At 45.1% G+C, this 21923-nt stretch overlaps 1 protein-coding gene and 1 pseudogene across 7 annotated transcripts in view; one reads left to right on the forward strand and one right to left on the reverse strand.

Annotated features, from left to right (window-relative positions):
* SEPTIN11 (septin 11) overlaps positions 1 to 21923 on the forward strand; it is a 132557-nt gene that overhangs the window by 95120 nt on the left and 15514 nt on the right. For 6 of the 7 annotated variants that reach the window (XM_055433980.2, XM_088836406.1, XM_088836404.1 and 3 more), the window contains exons 4-9: positions 3048 to 3234; positions 7135 to 7296; positions 9763 to 9859; positions 11195 to 11363; positions 19876 to 20008; positions 21703 to 21890. In XM_055433980.2, the coding sequence (XP_055289955.1) occupies positions 3048 to 3234; positions 7135 to 7296; positions 9763 to 9859; positions 11195 to 11363; positions 19876 to 20008; positions 21703 to 21890 (936 nt within the window). Of the gene's footprint in view, positions 1 to 3047; positions 3235 to 7134; positions 7297 to 9762; positions 9860 to 11194; positions 11364 to 19875; positions 20009 to 21702; positions 21895 to 21923 lie in introns of those variants that run through there. The other variant, XM_088836405.1, reaches the window with a different exon arrangement.
* LOC148777887 (small ribosomal subunit protein eS24 pseudogene) lies at positions 4121 to 6281 on the reverse strand (annotated as a pseudogene).

Genomic DNA, 21923 nt, shown 5'->3' on the forward strand with positions numbered 1-21923 from the left:
TGAGTGAACTCCGGGAGTTGGTGATGGACAGGGAGGCCTGGCGTGCTGTGATTCATGGGGTCACAAATAGTCAGACACGACTGAGCGACTGCACTGAACTGAACTTAGAAGAGCAAGTGGAAATATCTGGTAAGCAGTTGGATGGAGTGGTCTGAAACTTAGGTAAGAGATCTGGTTAAGTGAAACACAAGAGGAAATGTGATTTTCCAAGGAAACCACGTACAGAGATTAGAAGGAGATTGAAAAGATTGGCCCAAACTCCTAAACAGGAGAAGGCGGCAGGAAGCCTGAAATGTAAGAGGAGAACAAGAGATGGCTTTGGAGATGCTGAATCCAGGACAGAAAGTGTTCCTCACTGGAAAAGGAGAGGTGCTATGCCTCTCAGAATCTTGGAGGAACAGAATCAAAACCAAAGGCAAAAAGGAAATTACTAGAGGGAAGAAACATTCTTGGACCACTGTTGGGGAAGGTGCTAGGAAGCTGCAAATCAGGAACTGGGGGAATAGGAAGGAGCAACTACCATGAGTTGCTTTCCTCCCTTCCGGTCTCAGAGGGTGCTGGGGAGGTCCCTGATTCCCCAAGCACTTGCTTCAGTGTCAGGCGACCCGAAGGTCTGGCCTTGGGCTCACAGGGCATGAGTGGGCCTCGTTGAAGTGCCCTGGGCCACTGCCCTACAGGGCATGAGTCAGTGGCAGAAGAGTTACTATGGATCTGCTGCTACTGCTGCTGCTAAGTCACGTCAGTCGTGTCCGACTCTGTGCGACCCCATAGACGGAAGCCCACCAGGCTCCCCCGTCCCTGGGATTCTCCAGGCAAGAACACTGGAGTGGGTTGCCATTTCCTTCTCCAATGTGTGAAAGTAAAAAGTGAAAGTGAAGTCGCTCAGTCGTGCCCGACCCTTAGCGACCCCACAGACTGCAGCTCACCAGGCTCCTCCATCCATGGGATTTTCTAGGCAAGAGTACTGGAGTGGCTTGCCATTGCCTTCTCCGACTATGGATCTAGGTCAGTACAAAGTTCCTTTTTCTTTTTTTTCCTGTCTTTTTTGAAAACGGAGGCTTGCTTTTCTCTTATTTGTGGTTTATTAATTTGCTGGGAAATAGTTATATCTCATACTTTTATGTGCTAGTTTTTTTGCATATACTAGCTCACTTATTTGTCACATTAGCTCTGATACAGGTGATATTTTTGTCCTTGATGTTACCTGTGAGGAAATTGAAACACAGAGAGGTTTAGTAACTTGTCCAAAGCAAGTTAGAAAGTTGTGGATTTGGAGTTTGATCTTAGTTGGTCTGACTTGAGTCCATGCTTCTAACCACCGTTTTACATAACTATCCTTTCATAGTAATGATTGCTAATATTGTTATACAATACCGCTTATATTTAAAAACTTTTTTTATTTATGTATTTGTTTATTTTTTTGGCTGCAATGGGTCTTTGTTGCTGTATGAGAGTTTTCTCTGGTTGCCGCAAGTGGGGACTCCTCTAGTTGTGATATATGGGCTTCTCAGGCAGTGGCTTCTCTTGTTGCAGAGCACGGGCTCTAGGGCATGCGGGTTTCAATAGTTATGGCATGGGCTTAATTGGTCCATGGCATGTGGGATCTTCCTGGACCTGAGATCGAACCAGTGTCCCTTGCGTTGTACTGGTTCCTAACCACTGAACCACCAGAGAAACCCTACCTGCCTATATTTAAAAATTGGAACATGTAGAAGAATCTTATTACTTGTTCATCCTTTCTATTGGAATTCATTGGGATTTCTATTATGTTAAGGATTTTATTTAGGCAGTCTACTTTTTCTTTAAACCTCTAGAGGCTTTGCTCAAATTGAATCAATAGATTGTAGTAAATCACCAAAGGAAAATAGAAGAAAACTTTTTTCTGTTTTCTGTGTTGGTCATAAATTTTTGTTTTGTTTTGTTTTTTCTTTTAGGACATCTGCTGTCATCCTCATTATAAAAGATTTATAGTTCCCTTTCAGGGATTTCAGTTTAATTTATGGGTTTGCGAGTTGAGTGTTGAGAGGTTTTTATTTTTCCTAAAGCTTAAATCATTCCTCAGCAAGGTAGTAAGTCTGGGGAAGGATTAACCCATTTTATTCCTAATTCACCCGTCTCATTGCTGCTGACACTAGCTTCTGAGCAGTCCCTGTGGGAGACCTGGAATAATTTGTGGCTTTTCCATAGTGACCTAACGAACTACTTCATCCCTGGAGAATATGTGGTTTATTGAATATATATCCCGCATATGCTATTAATGATAGTGTTTGTGGTCAGTTCACAGAGTCATGTGTAATTATTCAAAACAGATTTGAATTATGATTTGGTGAGAAGAGAGTTTACCTTCAAATCATAAAATTGAGAGTTGGAAAGAATCTTGATCCTAATAGACCCGGCACTTCCGTTTATAGATGAGGTCATGGCAAGCACAGGGCTTTTTGAGAGCACAGAGCAGCTAGCCCTCATCCCTGAAGGACTGGGCAGAGGAACGAGGAGAGGCTGCCAGCCGGAGATGATGGCACATCCTAAAACCACAGAGGAGTTTCACTCTGGGCACCAATGCCAGTCAGCTGGGAGAGTCTGTCAAAGTCACTTTATTGGGACAGATTTTGAAGCTCAGTTTTGGCCCAGCAGGGAAGAATACCACAGTCTCTTAGAAATACCTTCATGGGTGCTATGGGGGCAGTGACAGTGTCTCCTTCATATTTCTAATCGCTGTTTTAAAGGATGAGTGTTAGCCAGGAGATTAACAGGAAGAAGACCATTCCAGGTTGGGATCTAGCATGAGTAAAGGCCTAGAGGCAGGCGGGAGCTTGCCATGCAGGGCAGAAAGCATGAACTAGGAAGGAGAAGGATAGGGGAGCCTGGGGTGATGTTTAGGGGCCATATGGCCAAAGGCCTGGGCTGCCAAGGTAAGGAGCTTGGGCTTTAGCTCTTAGAGAACAGGGAACCACTAAGGGCTTTCCTGGAGGATTGTACAAAGAGGTTTGAGACTAGTGACATGCTGATTTAAAAATGTGCTTTAATAACCATCTTCTGCATTCTAGCTATAAGCCGATCGTGGAATATATCGATGCCCAGTTTGAGGCCTACTTGCAAGAGGAACTGAAGATCAAACGTTCTCTCTTCAACTACCATGACACCAGGATCCACGCATGCCTCTACTTCATCGCCCCCACTGGCCATTCGCTCAAGTCCCTGGACCTGGTCACCATGAAGAAGCTGGACAGTAAGGTACTCATTGCTGCTCTGGGTGCCGTCCACTCTCCCCTAAGATCACCTTTGTCCAGAGGCCCCAGGGACCTCTGCTTGCGGTGTAATTTGGTGTTTTATTTTAAAGATTATTTTTTACAATAGTTTTGTACCTGCTTAGTCGTTCAGTCATGTCCAACTCTTTGCGACCCCATGGACTGTGGCCCACCAGGCTTCTCTGTCCATGTGGGCTCTCCAGGCGGGAGTACTGGAGTGGGTTGCCATGCCCTCTTCCAGGGGATCTTTCCAACCCAAGGATCAAACCAGGCCTCCCGCATTGCAGGCAGATTCTTTACCATCTGAGCAATCAGGGAAGCCGTTTTAGGTTTACAGAAAAATTAAGAGCAAGGTACAGATATTTTCAATAGATTCCCTGCTCTCCACATGCATAGCCCCCCATTACCAATATCCCCCCCCATAATGGTGCATTTTTTATTAATATAATCAAAAACCTACATTGACACATCCCTGTCACCCCAAGTCGATAGTTTACACGAGGGTTCACTCTTGATATTGTACATTCTGTTGGCTTGGACACATTTATCATGACATGTAATTATCACTAGAGTATCAAATAGAGTAGTTTCACTACCCTAGAAGTTTCCACCTGTTCATCCCCACCTCTGCTTCCTAACCCTGTATTTATTTTCACTGGCTTACAGAACCATAAGGCTTAACAATATGAAAAAAAATGTTTCAAAACCTCTGGATATTAGGACAAAGCAAAATGATGTAGCTTATTACAAAGTATCTTTAGTTCTTTTTTTTTTTCATGTAAGAGGTCTTCATTTATTTTCTCTTTCATGAAAAATCTGTACAATCACCACAGATGGAGTCGTTGCAGAATCTTTACTCCTCTGTCGTCCAAGCTCCAGCTCACTTTTTGCCAGCACCAACACTGGCCTTTGCAGTCCCCCTGACTTTCTGCACTCCATCCTTACGTTCCTTGCACTGTTTTCTTGAGGTCTTGTTCTTCTCATACAGGCCATGTCTTGCAAGCCTGTGTTTGGGCTCATTCTTCTTCACATAATCCAAGGAATGGTAAATCATGCCAAAGCCAGTTGTCTTACCACCACCAAAATGGGTTCTGAATCCAAATACAGAGATGACATTTGGTCTTGGACATTTTGGCCAGTTTTTCCCCAATTTCTGTCTTAGGGACTGTTGCCTTTCAAGGGTGAAGGACATCGTTTCCGCTGAAGTAATTGGTTGGTCATGAACTTACTGGTCCGGATAGCTGCTGTGTCGTTCGTGATGACGGCTGATCTTCAAGCAGCCAGGGAGGAAAAGAGCTCTTCAGTTCTTAAATTAGCACTAATGTGTGCTCTGTTGAGGGTTGGGGAATCGGATAGTGGAAACCCCTAAAGGGTAGTAGGAAGGGTTAAATTTAGGGAGATTGAACAATAATTCATGATTAATTTTTTTAAAGAAACTTGCTTTAAACCTCTCTTTGAAGGGTTTGTATAGGTTTGGTTTTAACTTAAAGTTTGAAATTTTTTTAAAAAGTGTTAATTTTTTATCTATGTGATAAGGTTGGTCTAACTTCTTAGATTTTAAAACAGATCTGTACCATGTGTTCAAAAGAATTAGCGTCTCAGATTGCCTTTGACCCCTGATCTTTGCACATGTATAATCTCTCTCCTTCACAACATTTGAGAGAAGGGGCTGCTAAGTTTGACCGTGTTTGATGACATACTTGACGACTAATTTGATTTTCCATTTTGAAATAAGTAGGAAGACAATACATTGTGAAATAAAGAAGCAGCAAACGGCAACAAAAACAACCACAGAATTCCGCTCTAGTGTTTCCTCTTAGATTCTAACCTGCTTTTGAGATCAGTAATAAGTCTTAGTATGTTTACGGGGCTTTGTTGGGTGTTATTTTCTGTCCCAACAACTCTGTTTAAAGGATGCTTTCTCCCTGGAGGGACATAATAGAGACCACTGAGAAGATCCGCCTGTCCCCAAGGCCTCTGCCTGAACCGGTCCACAGGAGGCCCGCATGCTGATACCAAGCCAGGCTCTCCAGGCCCCAATCTGCACAGGCAAACTGCTTTACACAAACATATTCTACCAGCCAGAAAGGACTCCTGCAGCTAGAGTATTCTTGGGAGAATAAATAGAAACCTTCCCTCATCTCATTTGGTTCAGCTGCAGTGAGCCATTGAAGGTGAGGAATCCTGGGCAGGGGGATCCTGCTCCCTGCTGTGTCAGGTCGCTGAAAGCAGGGCTGGGAGCAGGCAGAGGGAGGTGGCTTCCTCACTGAGGCAGAGCTTGTAGACCATGTCAGGGTGATATCCAACAATAGGACTGTGCTTCGTAGAGTTGATTTCAAAGGGGAAAGAAAAGGCAAATGCAGCTAATAAAAACAAAACAATCACTATAAAGCAGATTAAACTGCTTTCAAAGAACTAATATTATTGTAGAGATGGAATGCTGGAGAGAATTTGAAAATGGTTTTGTCAAAGGTTTGTTGGTACAAGTGAAGAATTAAGGCAAGCATATGATAATTTCAGAAAAGATTTCCAAGCACCTGCCTCTGAAGAAGAGATTTTAAATCTAAATTTGCTTGGTTCTTCTGTCTACTCTCATCAAATTGGCCAGGAAAGTAAGAACCTCTGCCATTTTGTGCATATTGACGTTAACCGAATACCAAATGTGCACAAAAGTTAGCCAATATGAAAAACAGGAGTTTGTTGCCCAGGTCCTGATTCAGACATTCACCAACCCTCAGTGATGTCTGCCTCAGCCTGCAACTTGCTGGAGGAAGCCCACATGTGATAAGGTTAGGAGTGGGTAAAGGAATAGGGAAGAATAGGTTTTTTCCATCAGTGGATCATCTCATTCTGGTTTATCAGGGATTTTTGATTTGGCTCTTGGGATAAAAGGAGAAGCAAAGGAATGTGGACATGACCCGGAAAACCTTCCAGAAGTCTCTCTTTTCTCTGGCTAGGACCACTTTCTGTTCTCTTTTCAACTGACCTGGGTGAATGAAACACATGGTCTTCGGTATCAGATGTCAATAGCATCTTAGTGAAACCTTGGTACCAAGCAGGGAGTGGAAGGAAGTTATTCTTTAAAAGTGAATTTCAAAAAATGTGCCTTATGGACAGTGCTAGGGCAAGTTGGGAGAAGAGTGACCCGCTTTGGGGCTTGAACTGGAGGGTCCTCAGTCCTTGTCCTGGGCTTTCTGCTATTGTTGTCAAATCCTGAGTTCTCTGTATCCGATGCTCTGAAAGTGAGTTTCGTCTTTGGCCCTAGGTCTCATTCTGGCACAAAGTAATCTGATAGAAGCTGGTTATCAAGAGAATTAGTTGATGTGATTTTGAAAAATTTAGAAGTAGGTGAAACCATTTTTGTTTTGGTTAATACTTAGGTTCCCTGCTCCTAGCAGTTTTCAGGTCATCAGAAGAAAGAAAGGATGCTATCCTCGTAGAGCTGAATGTTCCACATTCTTATTACCGAAAACCTTGGTCTTAGACTGTTAGAAACATGCAAATATCAAGCTCCTAAAGTAGCAGGGAGGAGTCACAGAGGAGTGGCTGGTTACTCAAAGAATAGGCTTCTTTGTTATCGTTCTCTGTCTTAGAGTAACACTTCCTTTCACGCCGTAAGGAAGAATGAGGTGGCACAGAGGAGGAAATTACAAGGATGCTTTCTTTCAGTGCCAGATGGGAGGCAGTAAAGTGTTCAGAGATGGAATTAAAAGATTATCGCATATCCTCTGAATTTTGCATCTAGGTAGAAAGTGCAATTTTCAATATCATCTCTATTTTCTAAGTGAAGTTGTACAATTTCCATTTCTGTGTTTTCTGTATTTTATTCATTTGTCTGTTTTTCTTCTGTTGGAATTAAATAAAAATGGCTGTGTTTGGTTTACAGGTGAACATCATTCCAATAATTGCAAAAGCTGACACCATTGCCAAGAACGAATTGCACAAATTCAAGAGTAAGATCATGAGTGAACTAGTCAGCAATGGAGTCCAGATCTATCAGTTCCCTACAGATGAAGAAACGGTGGCCGAGATTAACGCAACCATGAGTGTAAGTCCTCGTGTAAGGACCATCCAGTGATGATGGTGCAGTGGTTTTTAGAATTCACAGAATTGTGTGACCATTGCCACAGTCAATTTTAGAACATTTCCATCACCCCAGAAAGAAACCGTGTACCTTTTAGATGTCAGCCTTCTAACCATCCAGGCTTTGGTAGGGGCTTCTCAGGTGGCACTATGGTAAAGAACCTGTCTCCAGTTCAGGAGACATAAGAGACTTGGGTTCGATCCCTGGGTTGGGAAGATTCCCTCGAGGAGGGCATGGCAACCCACTCCAGTATTCTTGCCTGGAGAATCCCATGGACGGAGGAGCCTGGTGGGCTACAGGCCATGGTGTTGCAAAGAGTTGGACAAGACTGAAGTGACTTAGCACACACGTATATACAGACATTGACAACTACCAGTCTGTCCCTTCCTGTCTCTGTAGATTTGCCTATTGTGGACATTTTATATAAAGAAAGTCATACTGACGCTTAGCTAGAGAATTAAATGATTTGGTGAAAGCCATCTAGTGAATAGTAACACTGAGATTTCAACCTAATCGAAATTTCAACCAGATTTGTGCTGTTTGCCGTCATAATTAGGAGATGAGAATAATTCCTCAGAACTGCTTCTTCCTCCTCCTGTTCAGCATATGGCCTTCTCTAGATAGGGCTGTTATTATTTAGGGAGGAATGTTTTCCTCTAGTCATCCCCACCATGACCAGGACTTTGGAAGGGAATAGAATGTTTTCCTTCTCTGGGAAATCATTGACTTTAACACTGAAGGATCTCATTCCTGCAGAGGTAGTCCAGCTCTGCTCCACCCAGGTCTGGTCACCCTGAGTTGTGTGAGCCCCTCTGGCTGTCGTGCTGCTGTGGCCAAGATAGTAAAGGGTCTGGAATCCTTGGAAGAAATCCAAGAGAGATGCTTCCTGGGAAACGGCCATGAGAGCGTGTGAAAGAAAGGTTATCCTAGGGGACAGTGGCGGCTTCTGCCGGTCAGCGCCGATGGAGCAGGTGGTTTCCTAGGTCATGACATCATAGTGTGGGCTGCAAGGGTCCTGCTGCCCTCAACTCTAGGGAACACTCTGCAGTTCCAGATGCTGGGGAGGGTGTGCTTTCTTCCCTTCGTCCACAGTGAGAAATCAACTAGAAAATATAAGTACCATGAGCAGCAGACAGAGTAGCACTTGGGCAGCCTTGGCTAAGGGTTCTGCTTAGCTCTCTGTGGGAGGGGGCTTTAAAAGCATCATCTTTCTCAGTTTATCTGTAGCAGAAGGACCCTGCATCAGGGAGCAGTAAATCAGTAAATAATTACTGATTTATTATTTATCAGCAATAAATCCCAGAGCAACCATTTCAAATGTTATTCTTACCTGCCAATAGGAAAAATATAGAATCACTGTTTTCTCCCCAGAATGTAGCCATAGTTACCAAATAAAACAAGGTGGCACAGAGCATGGCACAACCAGGTATCTTATATAGCATCTCTGCTCAAGGTAAGTCTGGGTGCAAGGCCTGAGCCAGTAATTTTCTCAGTTGAATTTTGTGCAGTGATCAACTGTCAAAAGCAATGCTGTTCAATAGAAATAAAATATGAGCCACATAAGGAATTTAAAATTTTCCAGTAGCCACATTTTTAAAAAGTAAAAAGATAAATTTAAGAACTTATTTAACCTAATATGTCAAAAATATCATTTCTGTGTGTGTATATATTTTTCTTTTTTTTTTGGTCTTTTTTTTGCCTGCACTGCAGGATCTTAGTTTCCTGACCAGGGATTGAACCCAGGCCATGGCAATGAAAGTTCAGAGTCCTAACCACTGGACCACCAGGGAATTCCCAATGTACATTTTACAGTTACATACATCCCAACTTGGACACCTACCTAACTTACTCCTCTCATACTCTCATAAGTTTTTCAGTATAAAATAAGTACCAGAAAGATAATTTTCCTTCATATTTACATCCACATTGACATAACTGCTTCTTCCTCTTCTTTTTTTTTTTAGAAGATTTGAATTTGATGCCAAGTGAAGTGCAGTCCTATGAAAACCATAAAGTTGTAATTAAGGGAAAACTGTTCCACACTGCTTCCTTTTAAGTGTAATTGAATTAAAAGTAAATAAGATTAAAAATTTCTTCTTAACCAGCCTCACATCAAGTGCTCTTAATCACATAGATTAGCATAGATCAGTGGCTACTGTCAGACACTGGAGGTCCCTCACTTACCATATATATAATTGCAAAGACTCCAGTCTCCCCTGGAGTCTAGCCCACGTCAGAGCCTTGGTAGCTAGTTGCAGGGGGATTGGATCCATGACATCTACCCCCACTGGGTTGTCTAGCCCCCTTGCTCGTCTGCCTTTTCTCTCGCCCCAGGGAGATGCCTGCAGGAGGAGGGGGCGTGTGGAGGCAGCAGGGCCCATCTGTGCCGCTTGGGGAGGTTAACTAGTCTGTGTTCTCTGTTGCTGGCAGGTCCACCTCCCTTTTGCAGTGGTCGGCAGCACCGAAGAGGTGAAGATCGGCAACAAGATGGCAAAGGCCAGGCAGTACCCCTGGGGTGTGGTGCAGGGTATGTACGTGGGCATCACAGGGAGGGCACTACTCAGCTGTCACCCCCAGAGTGACCACATGGGAACTCGACATGGGCGGATGCAAGGGGCCGCTGGCAGTCGTGGAGGAAGGAAAGAAATGGGGAGGCCGGTACACAGCAGAGAGAAGTGTCTGCAGAGCCTTTGTGCCCATGAGGCAGCCCGTCAGGAATGCTGGGTGGTGTGGGGAATTTACTATAATTCCTGAGCAAAGAGAGTTCTTCCCTGGGAGTTTGAACCAGTTTCATCAGCCAAGTATCAGAAAGCTGCAAAAAGTTTCTTGCAAACAAGAGGATACTTGATTCTCCATTATCTCCTGAAAAAATTGTCTTCTAATGAAATGTTTTCTCAGTAAGTATCTGAGAATTATGAGAATAACTGACCTGTAATTGGCACTTGGGGACGTGACCACAGTCTCTAACCTGAAGACGTTTTTTCCAGTGTCACTTTGTTGGGCAAGGTCTCTGATTCTGTTGCCTGCCCTTGTGTGTTGTGAAGGAGGTTATCCAATGCTATGGATTAAGTAGGGTGGCTGCAGAAAGAAAGTTCCTTCATCAGTTTCAGATATATCAGTCCTCTTGTTCTGAATAAAGGCAGCGAATTTGTGAGAACTGAGAAAGCACAGTACCTTTGAGATGTATAGGAAAATTCTAGTGTTTATGAATCTTTCTAAATTCTCTGCAATAAGAAGACAGTCTTCATATTGTTGATGCGAAAGGAGAAGGGGGTGGCAGAGGATGAGATGGTTAGATGGCATCACTGATTCAACTGACATGAATCTGAGCAAAATCCAGGAGATGGTGAAGGACAGGAGTCCATGGGGTTGCAAAGAGTCGGACACGACTTGGTGACTGAACAACAGCAACAAGTTTTCGGTAAAATTAAAAGAGGTGGTACATAAAGCTGCCTTGTACAGGTCCCGACAGCATGGAGGGGTAGAAATCGCCAGATATGACAAGGTCTGGATGTAGACTCTGCTCCATCTGTCTGGGAGGTCAGCCTGCTCATCAGAACCATGCTCTTCATCTGGGGGGCAGGAGTCACATAGCCTGCTTGGCAGAATTGTTACAGAGTCGAGACAGTATTTGCAGAGCTCCTCCCAGGGTGCCTTGCACTCGGCAGTCGCTATGCGTCATCACCGATGTCAGAAATCCTGTCTATGTTAGGGATGGAAGGAGGATCCAGTAGAGGATCCTCGGGTGACCCTGCGACCTCAGTTTCAGTAGCCATGGTAACAACATCTTAGAAGCATCACTTCACATCTTAATGACACGGCTGCTGAGAACCCTCCCTGCCTTCTTCCCCATCTCTCACAGTGGAGAATGAAAACCACTGTGACTTTGTGAAGCTCCGAGAGATGCTGATCCGTGTGAACATGGAAGATTTACGAGAACAGACTCACACCCGCCATTATGAACTGTATCGGCGCTGTAAGCTTGAGGAGATGGGCTTCAAGGACACCGACCCTGACAGCAAGCCCTTCAGGTATGTGGGCACCTGGCAATCAGCTGCCCCAGGCAGCAGTCCCAGGATGTGCTGGTACATCACAGAAACACTCACTGGATTGAGATATCCAAGTGGGAGGGGGTCAGGCGAGGGCAGATTAATAGCATGTATTGCCAGGCATTGCAATAACTACTTTGTTTGCATCACCTCAAGTAACTGATGTACCTGATGTCATCACTGCATCCTCATCTTACAGTCGAGGAAGCGAAGGCACTCAGAGTGTCCACAGCCTGCCCAAGTTGGAAGTGATGGGCGTGAGTTTTGAACCTTGTTATACTCACAGAAGCATAGAACCTGGTTCAGGCATCTATAAAGGTGTTGCTGCTCATTACAGTTGGCCTTGTTCATTTTTGCCAGACAGATTTAAGGGTGAACCTTGCCAGCAGTCCTATTTTGGAAGCGCTCTTACTAGACTTCAGTGACTCCATACAGCTCTAAGAGCATAAGTGAGTAGGAAAGGGAATAACGTACAGGATGTTATGTATTTCCCCACGCCGTTGATGGATGGAGATGAAGAGGCAAATGTGAAGGGGAGAGTGTGGAGATGAATGGAGGGTTTCGTTGTTGTTCAGTCGCTAAGTCGTGTCTGCCTCTTTGCAACCCCATGGACTTCTGCATCCCAGGCTTGGTGCGCTAGAGAGTTAGTGGCCCAGCAAAGGCCAGGCCCGGTCAGAACCCAGTGGTGGGGAAAGGTCAGCCTTGCAGAGGAAGGTGGGGCTGCTAGGCTCGATTTGCCACCTCCTGGTACGGGAGAGAAGCACTTTTCTGTACTAAACTCATACAGTTTCGTTTCTTTTTAAATATGTGTTTATTTACTTACTTACTTATGGCTGTGCCGGGTTTTTGTCCCTGCACACCTGCTTTCTCGAGTTGCATTGAGCAAGGTCTGCTCTTGAGTTGCAGGTCATGGGCTTCTCATTTCGGTGGCTTCTCTGGTTTTGGAGCACGGGCTCTAGGCTCACAGGCTTCAGCAGTTGGGGCACTCTGGTTCAGTAGTTGCCTGAACAGGTTCAGGACCTGTTGGCCTGAGACATGTGGAATCGTCCCAGACCAGGGGTTGAACCTGTGTCCCCTGCACTGGCAGGTGGACAGTTGAGGTGATGCAAGGTGTCTGCTCTGTGGCTGTACCAATCAGGGGCCACAGTTCCTTGGAAAAGACTGTTTTCCTTTGCTTTTGTGGCTGACCTGTAACTCACACTTGGATGCCTAGGAGCCAGCTGGCCACACATTTACCTCCCAAAATGTGCCCGAGGCAGCCTGCGTGCAGTGTGGGCAGACTCTGTCCTGGGAATCTGAGCTGGCTTTAGGATGGTAGGAGGTTGTTTTCTTGGGATCGCTTTAGAGATAGTTTTGTGAGATCTGGGCTGGTTTCCTGGTACAGTGCTCCTGTGTATTCTGCAAGAATGAATGGAAACCCCAGACAAAGGACTTCTAACCGAGATGTTCACTTTCAGCCAGGTTTGCACCATTTAGTCCTGCCCTGGGGGCTTGTGAAACTGACCTTCTTCAACCACGGGAGTATGCTTTCTGAGGCAGTGTAGAGGATCCCTTTTTGTGTATACAGGTTCAGCTGATAGAAACTTGACCAAAGAATAGCCTCAACACAGTCAAGCCTACTCTGTGCTTATGAAGCTGGAGGAAAATGGTAGTTGATAGTGGCAGAGGCCATCTTTATTTTTTCATAGAGGTTTTCTCTCCCCACCTGCCCCGTATAGACATGGAACAGAAGGAACCGCAGAACAGTGGGCCCCATGTGCCTCCACCCTCATTCAAACCTGGGCAGTGTCGAAGGGTGAGGGGGCATCAGTCTGGGTTCAAGTCTTGGTCCTGTTACCACCGGACTTCTTAACTTGTCTGGGCCTCAGGTTCTTTATCTGTAAAATGAAGAACTGGGCTGGATCCGGGGAAAGTACTAGTAGGAGTACTTTTTCCAGAATGTGCCACCGAGGGAATAAATGCAGTAGGTTCTATGAACCGTCTCTGTCCCGGTCATTCAGTTCCATCCTTACAGGATGAAAGCAGCCAGAAACCCTAACTGAAAGAACAGGTGTGGCTGCGTGGCTGTAAAAAAAAAAAATTCACAACCTAAAAGTTGAGAGTTATGTTTTAATATTTGGTGGGAAAGACTTCCAGCCCAGGAGACAGCATCTCAAGTAACCCCGAGAGAACTGCTCTGAGGAGACCAGGGGAGGATCCACCAGGTTATATAGAAGTTTTGCCACAAAGGGCAGGTAGTCTGAACTGATCATTGTTAATTAAAGCAAACCACATAACCCAAGTGAAGGAATTTAGTGCTGCTCTGTGTATGGGAAGATGCAAGAGTCTGGACTCACTGAAGTTGTCCCTCTCATTTGCATTTTGGCTGTCTCAGGCCAGTATCCTGTGTTTTTCACATCTGGAGCTCCCTTGGGCCTCACAGCGGGGAGTGGCTGCAGTCTGATGGCTGCTAGATTGCAGGTATTCTCCTTCCTGAGTTCCTTAGGGCTCACCAGCTCACCTTGAAGGACTGTAATCACTGATGACTGTGACATCTGTGTTTTCTGAGATGGTAGGAAATATTCCATTTCTCAGCTGTGTTCCAATAAAACTGTAGTTGGAAAAACAGGAGGGGCCAGATTTCCCCTTCAGGCTCTTAATTTGGCAGCCCCTAGACTACTAGATCGTCACTTGGAGCCAGTGAGCTGCCTGCAGAAGTCAGACTGCATATGACTATTTCTTACGTCTGTTAGAGGTAGGTTACATACCCAGATGTTAAGTGTTCAGCACAGCTCTGTTCTTTTCAACTCTGGAATTTGGGCTTCCCTGGTGGCTCAGAGGTTAAAGCATCTGCCTCCAATCCGGGAGACCCGGGTTCGATCCCTGGGTTGGGAAGATCCCCTGGAGAAGGAAACGGTAACCCACTCCGGTATTCTTGCCTGGAGAATCCCATGGACGGAGAAGCCTGGTAGGCTACAGTCCACGGGGTCGCAAAGAGTCGGACATGACTGAGTGACGGAACGGAATGCTGGTTAAGGTTGGGGGCGGGAGGAGAAGGGGACGACAGAGAATGAGATGGCTGGATGGCATCACCGACTCTGTGGACATGAGTTTGAGTGAACTCCGGGAGTTGGTGATGGACAGGGAGGCCTGGCGTGCTGTGATTCATGGGGTCGCGGAGAGTCGGACACGACTGAGTGACTGAACTGAACTGACCTGAATGCAGGCCCCTGGATGGTGAGGGTTTCCTGCTGCTGCCCCTATCTCTGCATTTGAACGACAGTTTCTCCTGCAAGGCCAGGGTAGTGCCCACCGTGAGGAGCGTTGCTGGGTGGGTCCAGCAGGCTGTTCCTAGCAGAGCGGGGTCCAGCCCACTGCTCCGGCCTCCCAGTCCGGCAGTGGAGGTCCTTGAGACTTGGGGAGAACGTGCTTTATTCACACATCTCCCCTTCCCCATTTGGTTCCATTTCTACTGACCTGAGGGTTCCTTTTTGAGGACAAAAAAGCAGGAAATATATAACATTGGGTTGGCCAAAACATTTGGGTTTTTATGTAAGATGGTATGGAAACCCCAATGAACTTTTTGGCCAACCCAATATGTCTGTATCACCAAAGCCTTTACTCTTTTCCCTGTATAAGAAAATAAGAAATAGAAGTAGACTTTCTGAAAATAAACATCTCCTACCACCTCAGTTCCTGGGAATCCTGGAAGCAGTTTCTCCTCTTAGAGACCCACTCACTCAACCTCAGGTGGCCCTCTTGGTGCAGGCAAGATCCTTGGAATGTGAAAGTCAATTCTGAATCACAAGTCTTGACAGGTTGTAAGGTGAAATGAACTTGGTTTTCCTCTCCTTGGAAACCACCACTTTACAAAGAGCCCAGCCTCTCTCCTGGAGGAGTTTCCAGCCTCCTGGGCACTTCCTATGGGCCTGATCCTGAAGGTTCACTGCGTGAAAAGGACAAGCAAAAGCCACAGTTAATTTGAGGGATTTCCTGGAATTTCAGCATCGAAGTCATCACGCCTGGATGCTCATAGAAGACATTTTTTCCCTGTGCATTTAGGGTGAGATTGGAGGAGTATCAGTGAAGGACTCTAGGCTTTTATGTTCTCAAAGTAGAGGATTCCTTCTCAAGTATACAGTGAAGGCCATCCTCCCCTCTGGGCACCATTTGTGTTTATACTACGTGTTCATAAAATAGAGGTGTGTAAAGCTGAGGCTCATGAGTGGCGGCTCCCCTGAGTATTACACCAAACCAGGAGCCAGGTGAGCATAGGGACAGGCCACATTTGAGCCTTGGAAGTGAGTCCCAGGCACAGAAGCCGAGTCTGTGCCCGTTACTGACCTTCAACCTGCCCGCATTCAGAGTATTGTCTCTTTTGTCTTGTGGCAGACTCTTTCTCTCTGTCACTGTGCATACACATCTTCAGGTGTCAACCTGCTTTTTCTTTTTTTTTTTTTAATGTTTATTTTGGCTGCACCAGGTCTCAGTTGTCAGCTTGTGGGATCTAGTCCCCTGATCAGGGATCGAACCCAAGCCCCCTGCATTGGGAGCTTGGAGACCACCCGGAAAGGCCCTTCCTGCTTGTTCTGATGGGCATCTTTTCCACCTGCAGCCTTGGAGCTCATGCTTCACTCCAGCCAGAGCACCCGTGCCTTCCCAGGACTCAGGTCCCCCATGCCTGGGCCCCTTTCTGGCTGGCATTTGGGGAAGGAGTGGGGGCGGGATGTTGTACAGAAGAGGGCATGGGTCTTGTCTCTGCCGCTTGTCTCCTGGGATGCCGCTGGCCTTTCCCCAGCACTCCCTGCAGACCTCCAGACACCAGCTTCTCCTTCACTCTGCCTGTCAGGTCACACGTAGTGCTCCTTTACTGCCCTTCTCTCGCGGTCACACAGTTTTCAGCCCCCTGAGACTTACTTGTTTTTAGGAGCACCAAAGCCTTGCTTCTCCGGCCATGGGAGGTGAGCTCCCACCTGAGCTCGGGGGCCGAGGTGCACACCCCAGCTCTGTCATTTCTTCATTGTGTGACCTGCAGAGATTACTGAGCTCCTCTGTGTCTGAGTTTCTATGTCTATGAAATGTGTGGTGATAATAATGCCCACTTCACTGTGTGGTTGTAAGGATGACGCATTTTCGTGTGTCAGTTCCTCCACTAATCTCGGTGACGTGTGGGACTCCAGCCTGCCCTCCCCTGCTGGTCCACGAGATGTGACAGGGACAGAGCCGTGCTGCGTGACTTACCTGAGTGGAGGATAGGCTGGATTGTCAGCGCTGGTTCTCCTTTGCCTTGACCTCCGTGGGCAGAGTCATCTTCTACCCAGAACTGTTGAGAGAAAATGAGAAGAGCCTATGTTTCAAACTGGCTTAAAGCCTCATGAAAATATTGTTCATTCTCCCTTGGAAAAGGGTATTAGTAAGTACAATTACAAATGAAGTTGGAAGAGCTAAAAATTGCAAACGGTGTCATCCCCTTAGGTGTCTGAGTGGATGCTATAGGGCCAGTTCCTTCTAGACTGGGCTTCACTGGCTGGAGGCATTGGGAAGGGTGTCCAGTGTCTCTCGTTCACACGTGGATTTCCGCAGGTGCCTGGGGAGTGTCATCTGTGAATGCCTATCTAAGAAACTTACTGCACTGGACTCCTTGGAGTGGGGTTTGTTTCCACTGTGTTGCTTGTCATCTCCAGTGTCAGCTCCAGAGCCACTTCCTGTCCCCGGATGCAGCCATTTCATAAGCAGCCGGTGTTCAGATCATCTGGCTGCAGCAGTATCACTCTATCTTTTCTCTGGGATACGCGTTTTCCAACTTGGGGCTGCAAACTTCACTATGAAATATGTTCTACATCATGGTCCAGTATATTATACATTGCATGAAACAGTATCTGCTGTTCGTGTTTGCACTGATTCTGTTTTTTTTTCTGTCCTAGTCGCTAAACTTTTAATTTTTAACAGATGGGTTAAGACCCTCAACTGGGTCATGACTCAGTTTGAAAATGGATTTCCCAAAACGGGAGCCTAGGCTAGGCTGTGTCTGGGACTGGCGAAGGCAGAGTCATTCTGAGAGTTCTCGGAATTCCAAGTAGTGTTACCCAAAGGACATGCTCTCTGTGGGTCGCTTAACAAAACTTTCCATGATTAAACAGATGTGGGGAGCTCTAAGTTAATCAGTTTAAACAGGTTTTTGTTTTGTTTTTAAACTGAAGGCCTTTTCACAACACGCCTTGGTTGGCAGACTAGTTACTGTCCAGTCACCTGGAAGCATTTAAGAAGTACAGAGATTGCTTTGCCTTTATCGGCTATCCTGAGCCAGCATCTCCAGGAGTGGAGTTTAGAAAAGTCCAATAAAACCTGCCCAGGCAATGCTGATGTGCTGCAGGTCTTGGGAGCCCCTGCACTCTGGGGCTCTCCTAAAGAGAGGTCAAGGTCACACGTTGCACCTTCCTTTTGTTCTTTCAACCTGGGATCCCTTCTTTTGAAGATTCCTTGAAATTAGTGGTCTTTGGAACACATTTTGGGTCATGTTTCTTGGAAGTGTTTCTATAATACTGGCTTGGCCAACAAGTTCATTTGGATTTTTTCCTAACATCTTAACGGAAAAACCCAAATGAAACTTTCTGGCAAACCCAATGGGTGTTCCACTGCTTCTTAGGAAAGGGAGACATATTCATTGTCTTAAAATCAACAAAAACTGGGTTCCCTCCCAGAATTTAATAGCAGGGACAAGTCGTCCTCTGCCTTTGGCAATTCTGACCCAAGTAATGGTGTTGAAGAGTTTATTGGAAGCTAGCAAACAAAATCAAATTTGTAAATTATTTCGTACCTTTATTATCCCGTGCATTTCTCTGTATCTGTGGCTGTATAGTTTAAATGTCAAGTCCAAATATTGCTATTGTTAGCCAGCACTAATATTGGCTATACTTGATTTTGTGTTCTAAGATAATGTGAAAGCCAAACATACCTCCAGAAACTTGAGACTCCTAATTGTCCATTACTGGGTAGGTAGTGTTGATACACTTGAGGGCAGGAGAACTTATTTTTCAGCAGCCAGTAAGAACACAGGTTATAGAAATAGAAACAATCCTAATTAAGACATTTGTGAGTACGTTGCTGTTTTTCCCCTCCCACCTCCCCACCTGCATGTCCTTTTCCTTCTTCTGCATGGACAAGTGTGAACGCTAGAGTGGCTCTGCATGGAGCCTGGGGTCATCCACAGGTGCTTTTCATTTTGGAACCAGCTCTATGGATGAAATTGGTCCCTGGGTAAAGGTGGACAGTTCTGCAGACTTGTGTTACTGTAACAACTCTTGTTCTAGGGATAGTTCAAGGGAGAGCTAGAAATAATAATTTACCCACAAATGTTTCTCTGTGTGAGTGGGTGTGGGTGTCTGTTTTTCTAAGTTGTGAGTGGGTGTGGGTGTCTGTTTTTCTAAGTTGTGTCACCAGCAGTGCCTTTTCTATAAATATATTTGTTCTGATTTGGAGGTGAAACTGAGTCCATGGCATTTGCTTTAAAATATTGGGCCCTAAGTTCTGTAGACAGTCAGGAGGTGGATGAGGTTTAAAATAAAATAAAACTCCTCCCTGCTCTATTTACAATTCATAATATCACTTGAAGAGTAGTAATTTTCTATAATATCTTTAGATATACTATTATCTCTTTAAATGGTTCACTGAGTCTGTTTTTTAAACTGGGGGTTGGAGGGAGCTGAGTGGGGAAGATGACATTTATCCAGCACTAATGTTATTTCAGATGCTTTCCTCGGTCTGCCCACATTCACCTCCCATAATCATATCCCTGGAAGGCATTGTATCCACATTTGTATAGAGAACATTGAGCTGAGAGGCTGTGCCCTTCCCCAGATCAGTCAGTAAACTGCTGTGAACCCCACACCAGCCCTGATGGCTCTGTCTGTCTCCAGTGCCCACGCATGTCTCTCCCCACACCCCCTCTACCTTCTAAAATTCTAATCATGTCTTCAGTGTCCACCTGGTACTGATCTGGGCGACAATGGCCCGCCCAGGCTGACCCTGTGTTAATATACACAGCAGACAGCTTGGGCAGTAAGAGACATCCCATTAGTGCTAGGGGCTTCCCTGGTGGCTCAGTGGTAAAGAATCCACCTTCCAGTGTAAGAGGTCGGGTTTGATTCCTGAGTGGGGAAGATCCCCTGGAGAAGGGGATGGCAACCCGCTCCAGTATTCTTACCTGGGAAATCCCATGGAGAGAGGAGCCTGGCGGGCTACAGTCCATGAGGTCACGAAAGAGGAGCGACTAAACAACAGCATCAACGTTAGTGCTATATACTGTGCTTACTGCCACATCTCTGGTCCCTATATGCTTGTCTTTCTGATCCTCACATAATTAAAAAAAAACGATGGTGCCATTTTATGTGTCCCTGAACCTGGTAAGTGGCAGCCTTATCCATTTTGAGGAAGCAGTTGGGGAGAAATTGTCTGAACTGAAATTTCTTATCGTGCAACTTCACCACGCTGTCCTTGGTTTGTGGCTTTTGCATAGTCTTCAGGAGACATACGAAGCAAAAAGGAATGAATTTCTGGGAGAACTTCAGAAGAAAGAAGAAGAGATGAGACAGATGTTTGTCATGAGAGTGAAGGAGAAAGAAGCTGAACTTAAAGAGGCGGAGAAAGAGGTGAGCCATCTGTCCTGCATCCGGGGAGACACAGAGATGAGGAATGGCCTACCAACCTGGTATGAAGAGTAGGACAGCCAGTCTTATTCCTATTTCACAGATGGTAACGCCGAGTGTCCTGAAGATTAAGGGGTTTATGCAGTCACATACCAACTTAGTAGCAAAGCCAAGACTAAAGCTAGATCTTAGATCTCTAGGCCTGATCCCAAAGTCCTTGTAGCTCCACCCAGGCCAGGGTGACTGCTTCCTAGATTTCTTTTTTATTTCTTTAAAACAATTTTTTTAAGCAGTTTATTTATATTGATTATATTAGTTTTATTTTGAGAAGTTTCTTAAAACACAAATTAGAGCTTTTGGTCTATCACTTTTGATATGGAAGTTCTTTCTAATAATTAAGCACATACACTAAACCGTTACCACTTTAAAATAGTTCAGGCACACAAAATCTGCCTAAAACTGCACAGATGAACATATATTTGATTATATAAACATATATGCCCCTATTATTTAAATTAAACCAAGAACTTAATTTAGTTGCCATTAGATTAATGTAGTGTGGAGGCTTTTAAGATCACTTAATTCAATGTAAATCCTTTTTATTTGCATTTGTTTCTTATACATAATACCCTAAATATAGTGCTAAATGTGTGCATAGTATATTGTAAATTAAATAACAGTGAATATTTTCAGACATACGAATTATTTCACATGGTGATGAGTAGTAATTTGTTTTCATCTTAAGTAATATTTTCATCATAGTAAGAGTTTTCACAGAGTTCAGAATAAAGGAATCAATTCTCTTCAGATTTTAAAATGACCCAATTCTTTAGCTGATAGAGCTTAATGAATATTACTCATTTTCTCCTGTTAAAAGATAAACTGAGGTACATTAAAATTTATAAGAGTCTGTTTGCATGGACATCAGTTGGAATCGGGCCCCATGGATTTCTGAGTAACACTTATCCCACTGAGAGAAAGGCATAGGTTTGCCTTGATGGTAGATAATGAAAAACCTAGAGTTTATTTAAATAGCTAAGTACTCAACATAGTTTTGCTGCAGAGAAAGGAAAGTTGGGCCTTATTTGCTGTTGGCTTTAAGTGTCAGGTGAATGCTGGGTAAGCAATCTAGACTCATTCAGTGAGGACGGTCCCCTCCATCCCTCCTTCCGTTTCTCTCCCTGCCTCCCCACCTGCCCTTCTTCCCTCTCCCCCTGTTTTTATTTCTGCATTGTGATATTTTTCTAAATTTAGTTTGTCAAGGTTCAAAATTTCTCTTCATGCTCTCCTTATTTGAATAGTATGTATACATCTATCTGTAGTCATTATATAAGTCTCCAATAAATATGTATTATCTATTTTGAAAAGAACTACTCTTCCCATTAGGTGAGTTTCTTACTAGGAGCATGGATGATTTTAATTTTCTTCTTTATGCTTTTTACAATGAATATGTATTCTATTATCTGAAAAACTGCACAGAGATTCCCCTTAGTCCTAAGAGATCCAAGTCTCAAAAGAGCACAGGGCTCCACAGGATGCTCTTCAGACCGCTGCCTGGCTCAGCCCTAGATCCAGATCCCCTCTGGGAACTGGACCACAGGCAGCACCCTGTGTGTTTCTGAACAGATGCAAGCAGCCTTAGACCAGCAGGCAGCCCAGCCCCTCCCTCAAGCGTGTTCTCCTCCTCTCCTTTTCAGCTCCATGAGAAATTCGACCTCCTCAAGCGGACGCACCAAGAAGAGAAGAAGAAAGTGGAAGACAAGAAGAAGGAGCTGGAGGAGGAGGTGAGCAACTTCCAGAAGAAGAAGGCAGCTGCCCAGTTGCTCCAGTCCCAGGCCCAGCAGTCTGGGGCCCAGCAAAGCAAGAAAGACAAGGAGAAGAAAAAGTAAGCGGGTGTCGCCCCACGCAGCGGGGCTCT

The sequence above is a fragment of the Moschus berezovskii genome, chromosome 5, assembly GCF_049115385.1.
Source record: "Moschus berezovskii isolate FMDL1 chromosome 5, NW_MosBer_1.0, whole genome shotgun sequence".
NCBI classification, from domain to species: Eukaryota; Metazoa; Chordata; class Mammalia; order Artiodactyla; family Moschidae; genus Moschus; species Moschus berezovskii.